Consider the following 13,911-nt stretch of genomic DNA (forward strand, 5'->3'; position numbering starts at 1 on the left):
TAGCTATACGCATTAAGAAAGCGTATGAGATGCTAATAGATCAGTCATTGGCATTGTTATGTAAATTACAATTTAAGGGAGAAAAGACCATGACTTTACCCAATTTTGAAAAATTAAAAAAAAAAAAAAAAAAATAAAAAAGGAAGGAGACAAAAACTGCCACAAAACCATCACAGTTTTGGTTTACAGGCAAGGTATCAGTCTTAGCGATACTTTTGTAAGCTGATGTGAATATAGTCCAAGATGTTGCTACCAGCTATAATTAAATATAGTAGCAACAAACATTATAGCAAGTACTTACCAACACCTCCAAAAGGTAACGCAACAACTGTATAATGCATAATGACATCATTGCCAGTAACTCCACCACTTGATGTTTGAGAAATCATCTTTTTAATGATCTGAAATAACAAAGATATATTGTTAAAGCAATTGTGAAGCCAAAACAATTACGTGGATAGGGGGTAGGAAAGAGTTATAACCGGACAGTTTATTTTTTACTGTCTATGTCCCATTGGGGGAGATTTCTCTTAAACTTCCTCTCCCTGAGATGCTACAGGAAGTAGAAGAAAAGCAACAAAAATGTTCCTCTTGTACAACTAAAACACATGTGAACATGGGTCCTCTCCACTGGAAAATTGTACCACCTCTTGTTCTGTTATTAACTGTAAACGTTGCGATTTCGCTTTCCTTTCTGTCTCTGTAACAATGGTCACTAGGACAAATAGAGATAAAAATTTGACAAGGTTCTAATCTTTCCCTACTCCATCAAAAGGAGCACAGTAGCTTCATTTAATGGCACATGTACATTGGCACACAGAATGTATTAAAGGTGAAAAGATGTAAGGCTTTAGTATTACTTTAATCCCAACCATCCTTCTGGCGAGAATACTGGCAAACAAAGCTGCTTGGGACAGTACATACATCTCCTCCACTCCGAGAAATCATTCGTTTTTTTTTACGGAAGCAATAGGAGAGGTGAGGGCTTGAAGTAGGCAGACTCAGAGTTTGTGAGAAGGAAAGAAACTATTCACACACTAAGGCTGGCCATACTTCATACATGTTTCTTATTCAATTTCCTGTATTTACCCTCAACAATGTAGTGCAAGGGCCTGCCTGATTGCATTCAAATTTAAAGTGTTTAGGTTTGACCTCATATTATATGGTTTTGGTAAATCTAAAAGAAAATTGTACAAGGGAATTGAAGAATATATGGCCAGCCTTAAGGTGCCCACAGATATGCAGATAAGACACCCACCTCAGGCTTAGGCAGTTTGATCTGTTGCAAACTGGATCATCCAGAGATATGGTGAGATTTGGTGCTTATAGAACACTGGCATTTATACCAAACTACCACATCTTGTGCAGGCAGTAAGAGCAGCCACAGAATGACTTTGTACACATTACCACTTAGCAGCAACATCATACATTTATTCAGACTTTAAAGTGACTGTATTTTTTTTTTTAAATAACAAGCATGGTATACTTGCCTCCACTGTGCAGCTGCACAGAGCGGCCCCGACCCACATCTTCTAGGGTCCCTCGGCAGCCATCTCGGGTCCTCCCCGCATCTAATAACCCCCCCTGGAAAGCGCTCTCCCAAGGGTGGTTACCTTGCAAGCGTGCTCCCGAGTCCTGCCTCCAGTGTCCATAGCCGCTGACTACAGGACTCGGCCCCGCCCCCTGCGTCATTGGAGTTGATTGACAGCAGCAATGACTGTGCTGATATCAATCTATCCATTGAAGAGCCGAGAAGATCGGGCCGACATTAAGCGTGTTTTCGACGCAGGACTTTCGAGGGCTCAGGTAAGTAAACCAGGGGGCTGGGGGGCCTGCAATCGCCAAATGTTTTTTCACCTTTATACATAGGATGCATGAAGGTGAAAAAACATGAACCTTTACAACCCCTTTAAAAACCATGCAAATACATATATGCTTGGTTGTAGGCACATTTGGTCTTAAACAACCAAACTAATCCAGCACAGAAAGGCAGTCTTTTGCATTTAAATATATTAAGATCTAGTAGAAGAGCATTTTTTCTGTTAACTGAGCTGACTTCTTACCTTTTTGTCATTTGCAAATGCATACAATGCAAGGGGCTTTTCTTTCTGGTTTATGAACTGAATGGCTTCATCTACATTTTGTACAGTTATAATTGGAAGGAGTGGGCCAAAAATTTCTTCCTGCATGACCTTAGAGTCTGCTTTAACATCAATCAGGACAGTTGGTTCTGGAAAAAAAAAAAAAAAGTCTTTATTCAAATGTTTAAAATCTATAATTCTGTGTAAAGTAATCGTTTTGTAGCATCCCACTTCAATAACTTGAAATGTATACACATGGTTCCAAAACATGGATATACACTATTATATTGGCTCCTCCCAGTACATTCAAGGGCAAAACAGAAGTGTATATTTAAAAAAATATATAGATCTCTCTCGATCTAAAAACAGCCAATAAAAAGCTTAGGTTTCTTAATTTGTTTTTACTCCGACCATGTAAATGAACATCCCTCTGTGCGCCGTGTGGGTGCCAGGGCAGTGGGGTGGGTCTAAACCATAGCCAAAACCTAATGCGGATCTCACAGACAACTCAATGCACTCTTTTTCTCTGAAATATTGATTCAGATTCAATACAGGAGCTTTTATCAAACACTTTCAGGCAAGGCAAGAGCCATATATGTCTGTGATGCTGCAGGCTGCCAATGGAACTCTTCAGCCTGGAAGCATGTATATGATGCCGACAAGGCTACCACAAGATTAGGAGCCTGTGGGTGGCAATATCACAATGTCACCTTGATGCAGGAAGCAGTAAAAATAATTATAATAATAAAAATAAAAAAAACGCCTAGTATTGGGACAATAAAACAGGTATTTTTTTTTTTAAACGTATAAAAAAAAACATACATCAAAAATACTGCAATGCTATAATGCACAGACAAAAGGGAAACAAATCTTTCCCGGCAGACTCCATGGCAGCATACGTGTGGGGTTTAGCCCCACCTTTACTACTACCCTATAGGACTCCACTCCCATAAATCTTTGCTCCGAGCTAGTGGCTGTGTTCTTTTTTTGCCCTCTTTAAAAAAAGGACCTAGTTCATGGTCTTCCTACCCAAAATATTCTCCTCCTAAGATCAGGACCGGCCAAGCTGCGACCCTGGGGAAGAAGAGTCGCAGTACTCCCGATAATCCCTAGCAGGTATTCTCTTCATGTTGCCCTCCATTAGCAGGGTATGGAGTGGGCATATGGAAGAGGTGCTGGAAGAAGCTAGAGGCCTAGCCAATGGCAGGCAAGCGGCACATTGGCCAGATAGCCTAGCTACTAGCAGGTGGCCCCATCACCCACCAAATCCAGCTTGTTTATCTCCAGGCCGGACGTAAGGTGATCATGCCTAGAAGCGGTGAGATTGTTTCTTTTTATGGCAGAAGTATTTGTGGCTTTTGTTTTCCCCTCCTGTGTGCTCTGTGTTTCCCCCACACATCTGCGGGGTACAGCGTGGCTGGCAGGCATGGCAGCTGGTTCCTTCTGCATTCCAGCTGCCGCTTACATCCTGGTTAATCCCCACGGCCATTCTGCGCGTGTGCGAGTTCAGCACGGGATGCGCATTTGTCAAAATGGCCCGATTACGCATGCGCACTAGCGCCGTGGCGGGTGACGTCACAGGAGTGGCCTTTTGAAAAACAGGGGAAAAGCCTGCAAGCCTTGGGAAAGCTTGCAGGCTTAAGTGGCAACTGCCCCAAGCCCCTGATCTTCTGTGGCAGGTAAAGGGGACAGGTGCATGCAGCCTGTTTGTGTGCGCGTTTGCCGACACAGTTGCTCTCTTTCAGCCCTGATGGAAACCTCCAGGACTATGGATAAGTCACCGCCTGCCTGTGGCCAGCCCTCTCGCAGCAGGTATATAGTCCCTGATCAAAAGGGTCATTAAAAGAGTCTGTAAAAACAATTAAGACCAGCCAGACCCATTAAACTCCTACAGAGTCTCTACTATCACCAGTGAGGGAGACACAAGTTCAGAACGCATGGAAGTCCTCTCAACCAAACCACCCATCTGCCGCTCCCTCAGATAGTAACTCAGAGGAAGTAGATCCCTGAGTGGGGTTTGAATTTGCCCTGCTGTCCCACTTGGTTAGAGCCATCAGAAAAGCTTTAAAATTGGGAAGAGCCAGTGGCTGCCCCTTCCAAACAGAGGAAGTATTTTAAGCAGTTGAAGAAGGAACGTGTCAACTGCCAGTTTCTTACTGAGCTGGGTGAAGTCATCACGGATGAGTGGGGCAAGGTGGAGAAAAAGAACTCCATGCTGTCAAAAGTACTGAAGCTTTATACTTTCAAAAAGAGGAATAGGTCAATCACCTGGAATTGGCTCCTCTGGTGGATAAAGCCGTGATGAGGCTGGTCGGACATGTGGCCCTTCCCCTGGAAGATATGGTCTCTTTCAGGGATGCCTTGGATAGGCGATTGACTCTGACCTCAAAACTGAAGAAAATTATGGAAATCACATAAATCTTTCCCCCTTATCTCTGGCCATGGTAGAAGCATACAGGCGCTTGATCAGACCAGATGAAATGCCCCTCCAAAATCCCAGTACTGGTGCACTACTACACTACTTTTATCATAAAAAAAAAAAAAAGAAGTTAGTATACCCTCTCACTTTCTAATTCAATTAAAGCAAGTAGCAAGCTCCCAACCCTCAAACAGTAATGCGCTTAGGCCCCATACTGACACCTACTGATACTTGTAACCTTTCAAAACTACATTCTTCCCACGTCGAGACATTTGTACCTCAACCCCTGATCCAACATATCCATTCTCTTATTTTCATAGCTGTGTCCAACCCTCAATTCTTCAAAAACCAATACAATCCACCCTCTTTGAGGGATGCAACCATATACAGTTCAAAAATAGTTATACATAAGTAGAAACTGATGTCCAGCAATATTTAAAATACTCTACCACATGTGTTAATTATGATTAGCATAACATCATTAATCCTTTGCTGTCCACTTAACACATATGTCCAACAGCAGAGAGGGTGGGCTTTACCTCCCAAATGCTGCGTTCTGTCATAGATAGCTCTCAGCATGTAATAATGATCCGGAGTCAGAGGGACCAGCTCCAAATCATGTAACCACTGTGACAGCCAATCACAGTGGTCACGCCACTGGCCGATCCTTCCTGCCCTGTAGCTGTACAGACCTTCCTAAAGGGACATCAGGGTTGTGCGAGAAGAGGTTAACTTACCAATATAGCAGGTATTCTCTTCATGTTGCCCTCCAATAGCAACCTTCTGTCCTTCTAACAAGGCAAGAATACGCTTGAAATGGCGCTGGTTAATGATCCGCTCATAATCTGGAGATTCCTTTGGGTTTTCTCCATAATATTCCTAAACAAGAATTTTTTATTAATAATTAACATAATCAAAAAAAATAAAAGGATTCTCGATTTGTTGATCTACATTTAAATCGTTAGCTGAATTTAAAGATTTTGATATACTGTACCTCCCTTATTTTGTTCAGTACTGTCAAAGTATTACTACATTTATATGAACATTTTAAAGTTATTGGATTTTTTGGGGTATACTGATCAATACAGTAGTATTTGGAGCTTGAGGGTATATGGAGCAGGAAAAGAGCGAATACTATGAAAAGGCTGTGTGGGAAAGTATACTCGATATTACCTTTGTTTATACCCTGTGGAATTTTGCTGTATGATGTTGTACATGAGATTGTAACTATGTTGCGACACATACTAAATATAAAAACGGTACTTTGGTATGTTTTCACAATCTTTAACCACTTTCCGCCCAATTCTGACATTTTTCTCCTACGTGTAAAAATCATACTTTTGCTTGCACATTTCTTAGAACCCCCCAAAACATTATATTTTTTTTAGCAGAGGCCCCAAAGAACAAAATCCTGTTGTTGCAATTTTATATACATAGAACACACAGCATTATACATGGCATATACAACAGTCATCCCCCTGTTGGGTGTGTGTCTTCCAAAGAAGGCAGCAAGAACCCAAGGGGGTAGGCCACTAGGAGCCCATCTCTCCTCAGTAGCACAGCCCTCCTCTATCAAGGATTGGTGTCATTTGTTAGCATGTTAGAGGACTAAGCACCTGGGCCCGGCCGGTCCAGCCTCCCCTCCTATTTTCTTTTTTTCCCTGAGAAAATTGAATAAAAGCAGAAGATAATAGGAAGAAAGGCAGAGAAGGGTGGGATGGGGTTGCACGAGCAAGGTGCCCCAAGGGGCATAGTCTTCACTTTGGTTGTCACCAATACTGAAAGGCCAGGTACCACTCCCGTAACAGAGTGGACGGGGGTCACTCAGCCCCCCTGAGATTCTGTCCCTCTTCTGAATATTTAAAAATGTTCCACAGTTGCCAGGTTTTGGAGTACACTTCCTGTCTTTGCTGGAAGAGGAAGAACAAAGAAGAAAGAAGAAATAATAATAAATCTTTGCTTTACAGGGTAAAAAAAAAAAAAAAACTGCCAGTGTTTACATCTACCAGTGCCGAAAATTACATTGCTTTGGTCCTCCCAGGGTCAAAGAGATGGTCGGGGACCATCCAACCCATTGCCAGCTCTAGGGTAATCTGCCGCCAGATCTATGGTTTCCCGGTTGCGCAGGAAAGCACGGAGAGGCACAGGAGGTTTGCGAGGGGAGGGATCATCCAGATATTACCACTTCAACCTAAGGATGTCATATGAGGTCCTATGGGGGCAGGGAGTAGTTAATAAACTTTCGTTTTTTTGTTTTGTTTTTTAAGTTGAAAATAATGGTATGGGTTAATAAGGGTAAATATCAAATAATACCTAGGTATATTTCATATTTACCAGTGGTTGGAGCTCTATGTAGGTCCATTTTCTGTAAATTCTACTTTCTTTCATGCTGCTGTGCCAAAAATAGACCGAAATGAGTCGGGGGGGGGGGGGGGCGACACTGGCTAGCAAAGTTACCAAATTGTCTTAACATAAAAGACCATCATGTTACACTTGCATTGCCGGTTTGTTTCCCCTTTAATAATTTTGTCTCTACCTCACTCTGTAGATAGGGAATGCACTGTACAGTTAGTCCCACTATCCTTCAGTGTGTCTTTTGTTTCTTTTCGGGGCACATGTACTGTATTTATTAGCGTATAACACTCACTTTTTTTACCTCGAAAATGGAGTGTAAACTGTGCCTGCGTGTTATACGCAGGGGGCTGTGGAAAGTTTTTTTCCTGAAAATTCCCTCTTAAAGTTAGGGTGCGTGTTATACGCCTGTGCGTGTTATACGCCAATAAATACGGTAATTGCTGGAGCTAGACAAATTATTATTATTTTTTTTACATATCTGCTGTTCCCCTGTCAATATATGCAAAAGTCTTTGGATTTTAGGTTTCTACAGTCTGCATGATGTCATTTGAATTGAGTCACTGCCTGCCAATTCTAAATGAGTAAATTACAGCTATCTTGCCACAATTGGATCAGTTATAGAGATCACACTTTCAAGGTTTTCAGAGATTTCATAGATTGGAGAGGCAGAACAAAGACAGTGCTGGGATTTTTTATTAGAAAGCCCACCACGTTATTTTTTAAAGAACAATATATGTTTTATTAAGTTATAAAACATGTTTTATACACTGAAAACTGAAACCATTTGATCATGTCACCTAAAAATAAATGAACCTGCTAGCAGATATAACATGCAGGCACCTAAAGAAAATGCTTTCATTGCCCCTACTATGCCTGAAAGCTGGGTAGCTGTGAACAAAGTAGCTTCAATGTTACCCGCAAGTATTAGAGTTTGCTGTCAGAACAGTAAAGGGAAATATGTCCTACCAGGACAGACAGACAAAAAAACAAAACCATATAATCCTGCCCACTCCATAGAAATCCAGTTTTGTTAGCACGCAATAAAGAGATTACAGAAAAGAAAGAGGAGAGGGACCTGTGTTCTATACTGTACTCCAAAATATGGAATTTACAGGTACAATGAAATTCCTCTTGTTTTTAATATAATATATACAATAATTTATGGTGGCAGGCAACAATACAGCTAAACAGCAGCATCAGGCTCACAGGAAAATAAAAGAGAGTCAATAGACCCAAAAAAAAACATTACCAGTAAAAGCACTTAGCTGCTGAAGCAAGTTAACGTGGGGACTCAACAGTCACCTAGTAACCAACAGTTTGGGAGTGTCGTAAAACAGAACTCAGGCGGTGGTACTGCTCAAAAGGAAGAGCATAGATGCTAGGTACTGTATAGGTCCCAGAACTGGACCTCAATGGGAAAATGGCCTCATGCATGGAAGGGGAGACTTGTTCCTAGAAGGCTGAAGACCGGAAAATAAGGGGGGGGGGGACAAAGACCACCCAGACAGGTGGAAGATGTGGAGAAAGGAAACCCCAGGGGACCTTACAATAAGTTAGAATCCAAGGGGAAAGAACCTCTGCTGGTGGGAACAGACGAAGATGGATCCATTCTTATAGAGATCCCCAAGAAAGTGAACACTTATTCAGGAAGATAGCATTTGGCTTGGCTTTGAGGTCCTGCAGGTGTCCCCGGAGAGGACAAGAAAGAGCCTTCTTCAGTAAAACGCTGCACAGGCGATAGAGATAGAAAAAGAGAATGTACAAGGTTGAACAGGACCCTACAGGGTCTCAATTTAAATGCCGTGGGCAGAAACAGGATGAAAACTTACAGAATGTCGCCTTAATTCTGCTTTTGTCTCGTAGGAGGGAACACCAACAGCTACATCAAAAATTAGAGCCCCAGTTGGAATCTATTTCCACTACTTTTAAACAAACCCCCACACCTGCTAATCGAAAAGGTATTGGACCAGGCTCGCACAGAACTAGACTTATGCCTCACTGATCAGCCGGAGCGCGCTCTGCGCTGGTCTCGCCAACATTGGTACACCAAAGCAAATAACTCGAATGCGATGCTGGCCAAAACATTACGCACATTCAATCCTAAACCTACTCACTTTACGCACCTGTCACAATATTCTTACCAGCAACCCGGTTCGGATATTGGACGAGTGCCATCATAGTCTTACTACTTTAAAATTTAGCCCATAACCTCTCAAATGACCAAGATGTACAAAAAATGCAGCTATGTATAATTCAGTCAAAAATGGCCAGTTTTTCTTCTGACCTTCTGATGGCTGATATAAGTAAAGTTGCCTAAACCCGGTTGGTTTTGTACCACAGAGACAGGCGGGGGATGCCATTAGGAGAATCATACAATTGCAACATCTTGCCCATAGCCACTCCCTTGAAACAATGCTTTTATCACTGGATGTGAACAAAGACTTTGACACCCTGTCCTGGCCTTATCTTATGATTGTACTTGGACTATGGCTTTGGTACTTCCTTATTGTGATGGTTGAAGGCACTGTATGATGCCCCTCAGGCTAAAATCCAATATTATGGTTTTGAATCTCAGGACAAGATCTGAGCGCTAAAGCCAGGGAGGACATGCCATGCAAAACAAAGGAGCAGGGACTCTAGGTTGTGGAACAAACCTCCTCAAGTAACAGGAATTGAGGACCTTGGAGCAATAAACTACCCCTGAGCGGTCTCAAAGTAAAACCTGCAAAAGAGAGAAAAAAAAAGTAGCAAAAAATAATAAAAAAACACAAACAGTCTTATAAGAGGCAACTGAATAGCACCAACATAAAAGCCACCAAGAAATGTATTTGTAGCATTAGGCATAGACAAAACTGTCATGCTAAAGGAGTCAGGATGGACCTTGGTACCTTGACAATTAAAAGTAAAAGGAAAACAAATCACATAAGTGTGTAGGCACAGCTTTTAAAGGGAGGATGGAAAGCAGCAGCTGTCAGGTACCGGATGCCAGAAATCACGTTTAGAATGCCTCTTCACTGCTTGGCTCAGTGGTTGAGGAAGATCTCCCGATAATCAAACACCACAAAAAGACATAGTGAAGGGGAAAATCTTAAAAACAGTAACAAAAGGCTTACAGGGGTCCATGGACCGGAGGAGTACAATCCATTAAGCTGCCTTCCCTAGAAGGTGAGAAAGTCCCTGATTTGGGAGCTAGCCACAGGTGTACAAGAGTTTTGGTAAAGCCTAAAAAAGAGTAAAGTGGCTGGGTCAGAGGAGATGTCATGGGAGCTCAACTACTGAAATAGTTTATGCCAATGCATCTTGATATCAAATTCCAAAAAGGAGATGTCATGGGAGCTAAACTACTGAAACAGTTTATGCCAATGCATCTTGATATCAATTCCAAAAAGGAAAAATGTGACCCCTCTCCTCTTGGTGCTGCAATTATTTTATCAAGGTTAATAAAGATTAGGATTATCTATATCAGGAGAAAGCTTATCATGGATTTCTCCAGCCCTGGTAGCTATGGCTTGGGCAACCACTAAAGGTGACAATGGCAAGCTGTATAGCAGGGCCTGTCAGTGCAAATGTGGACTTCAGGAGACTGTCAAAATGCCTATCCACCGAGTCTTCAAAGGAAGGGTTATCTTCAATATAAATGGTAGACCAAGCATAAAGTAGAAGAACTTCTGGGTCCACAGTGTCGGCAAACCGTTTTGTGCTGCATAAAATTCTGCATCCATAGGATAAGAGGCTTCCAAGTTGCCAGGAGAGGAAAAAGCAAGTTTGGCCAAAGAGCTTTCTACAGAAGGCCCTGTTTTAGTGCAATTTTTGAACATATGGGGGCGATGCAGTGCTAGTCATATCTATCCAAAGACTAGTACATACAACCTTGATTAATGAGTCCACAGAGTATCCAACATAGGGAACAAAGTAAGGGAGTAATGTTTTTCAGTTTTGGTTGTGAAAGAGATTGAGCCGCAATCCCCCTTGGATTCTGATATAGCAAGTTTGTCAGGCAATTCTGGTTTTAGGCTAGGAATAGAATCAGGGGATGGTGAACTGAAGTGTGCACACCAAGTTCAGAAGTAGCGTTAGCATCTGTTGGGTCAGATACGATGGTTGCAAGTTCTGCCTTGGCCAAACAGGTCACATTTGCAGGCCTGTAATGGAGTCGCAATCAGGGGGATGGAGCAATGTCAGACCTCTCTCTGGAACAAGGTAACCACTATCAACTTGAGAGGAATTTGGAATTTCCTCAGGGCCTGCGATGAACTTACCACTGTCCATTTATGTTCCCTCAAAGAGTCTTCTAAGCACTATGTCACTAGCCAGAAAGAAACTACCGGTTGGGAGGTGTAAAAATAACATCAGCTTAGAAGAGGTATACGGCATTACTCGTTGGACCGAATAGTGAGATAATAAAGTTATGGAAAGACAGAAATGGTGCCAGTCCTCACCTGTGCCCTATGAACCAATTGTGTACATAGCACTGCAGTATGTCTTGTAGAATAAGGTTGTGTTGTACACTACAGAGCCAACAAGACATGTAAGTGAGGAACCGGTATGAAAAAGGGTACTGAGAAACCCCTGTCTTACCTTGTCCAGGTCCCTGGTCTCATCCAATGCCCGGGCTTTGCCCATCACGGTGGGCATACCCAGTAGTGCATTTAGGTTTTGTGCTGCCCTAGGCCTGACTAAACTTGTGCACCTCCTAATTTAAATATGACCCACCCCTTTCTGTCAAGGCCACACCCCTTGCTGTTTAAGACCCACCCTGACATTTTCGAGCGGAGACTCTAGTTCTGAGGACCTGGGGGTAGGGTTGCCACCTGTCCAGGATTCACCCAAACAGTCCAGGGGTTTTTGAGTCATGTATCCGGGTTTCAGGTGAACAGGGATGGTAAAAAATAAACTGACAGGGGCTATAACCCTCCCTTACTCTATCCAAAAACTACTGTTCCCTGTAGTTCTGCTTTAAGCACAAATTTTGGATAATTTTATGGAGAGGACTAAGAAGATATAACCATCCCAATAGTGCAGCAGAAAACATATAGCACAGAGAGGAAGGTTTGTGGTCCAGGATGACAGGACAGTCAAAATTAGAAGCAGCATCCCCCCCCCCACAGTTGCAGAATGCCGGCCACCCGCATACCGGAAGCAGTGCGGCCACTTTATGGGGGGTGCTAGACTAATGCCTCTCAGCCCAGTCCGCCCCATAAGACTGGTGCTACACTAGCCAGTGGGGACTCTTTCTTGCTGCCCCCCTGAAAAGTGCTGCCCTATGCCTGGGCCTTGTTGGCCTAGGCCAGGATACAGCGTTGGGCATACCCTCAAAAGGGGTCTTCGGTGTTTGGGTACCATAAGACTAGACCAAGGCCATGGACCTGTATCACACTCTATGGCTACCTGAACATGTTGCACCACAATGAAGAAGGTAAAAAAATCTGGTGAAAAAAATAAAGTGGGAAATTCTTCTCCAAGAGCAAAAAGTCATCACCACCCAAGAACATTAGCACAAAACTGAAGCCTCACAGAGGTAGCGGGATTATATGGAGATACAAAGGAGCAAAACACAGTGAAGTTTTTTGCCTTGTGCAATCACAGCATATAACCCATGATCTATGAATTGATTACTGTGTCTCGCACAGTAAAGATGCACATTTTTCAGTCAGAGTGAAAAAAGGTTAGGGCTTTTGCTGTCTGTGCCTTCATGTCCTGGTGAAAACTGCTTTCCCCTGTTTCAAGCTCTGGAGTCACTTATTCGTTTACAATACATAGATGGACCAGTCTTGTCCCCTTTTACTTACTTTTAGGGTTTCCTTGATTTTCTCCAGTAGATTACCTTGGATGGACTTCTCACACAGGATATAATCAGGAGCAATACAAGTCTGACCACAGTTAATAAACTTTCCCCAGGTTATACGTCTACAAAAAACAAAAAATGATATCATAATGCAAAGTCAGCTCTGAAATAAAAAATTAAAGAAGTCAGACAGACTTTCAAAGCAATGCCCTAAACTAGCATGTAATCTCCAGGTTTGGGAGAGTCTTCTGAGATTAAAAGTTTTTTGTTGGAACAGATCGCCTATAAAATATACAAACAAACCAGAACAGCAGCTTTGCATATTTCAGGATGTACCTACTAGGTTTTGCTACTGCAGCATATGTATTAGCTACATAAAAGTCAAATCTTTGAACTCGCCTGCAGGACTGCATTTCCCACAGTTATAAAAACCTTTTAACTTCCCAATAGGGGTGTTGGAGCGAGCGTGTAAACGCATATAGACTTGTTTGGGGCTCGTTTATAGACTATTCAAATGCTTAATTCATTTCATTGGTCATAATAAAAATTCAAGCTGACCACTAAAATTTTATTAACGCTCAACCGCTTGCCGCAGCACCAAGCATTTACACGTGTCAAGCATTTTTTTTTTCCCACGACAATGCTGCTCCTGCACGCGCACACACACACACACACATGCAATGAGTTTTGTTTCTGCTTCGATACACCTCTAAAAAACGTATGTGTGCATGGAAAAAAATAATGCCAGATGCCCCTAACAGGAGCACTAAAAACATCCTGTGTGCATGAGGCCTTAAAAAAAGTGTGGGCTTGCACAAAAAAGTACACTTACATTACAAATCTGCAAATAGTAACTTTCTGTAAAGTCAATATTTGCATATCAAATGTCTACAATACCATTTGCACATTCCGCTCACTCAATCTAAAATGACCTAGCCATAGTACTGAGCCAGTCATCACCCAACCATTAAAATCATAGGAGATGGCACTTTTTAATTTGGCTTCCATCTACAACAAAAAATATTATTTGAAAAAAAAAGACAAAGCGAGGGTTCTAACAAATAAGAAAAAGAAGACTAGCAAGTTATAAAAAGTTATAATAATGTTTGCCATGTGCTCAGTCTGACAAACTGGACAAGGGTCATTACTGTATATTAGATAAACCCGATAACCATATGTGGACTATGACACCAAAGACAAGACATCAGTAGATCGTCATGAAATGATTTTGCAAAAAAATAGGAAGGGGTGGCCTTCACGAAGCTAGTCTA

At 42.2% G+C, this 13,911-nt stretch overlaps 1 protein-coding gene across 2 annotated transcripts in view; it reads right to left on the reverse strand.

Moving 5' to 3' along the window:
* Positions 1 to 13,911, reverse strand: part of ALDH3A2 (aldehyde dehydrogenase 3 family member A2) — a 48,426-nt gene that overhangs the window by 16,123 nt on the left and 18,392 nt on the right. For both annotated transcript variants that reach the window (XM_040336904.1, XM_040336903.1), the window contains exons 6-9: positions 12,645 to 12,762; positions 5,238 to 5,379; positions 2,064 to 2,230; positions 302 to 401 (exon numbers count right to left, since the gene is read on the reverse strand). In XM_040336904.1, the coding sequence (XP_040192838.1) occupies positions 302 to 401; positions 2,064 to 2,230; positions 5,238 to 5,379; positions 12,645 to 12,762 (527 nt within the window). The remainder of the gene's footprint in view (positions 1 to 301; positions 402 to 2,063; positions 2,231 to 5,237; positions 5,380 to 12,644; positions 12,763 to 13,911) is intronic.

Source organism: Rana temporaria, chromosome 2 (genome assembly GCF_905171775.1).
Source record: "Rana temporaria chromosome 2, aRanTem1.1, whole genome shotgun sequence".
NCBI lineage: Eukaryota > Metazoa > Chordata > Amphibia > Anura > Ranidae > Rana > Rana temporaria.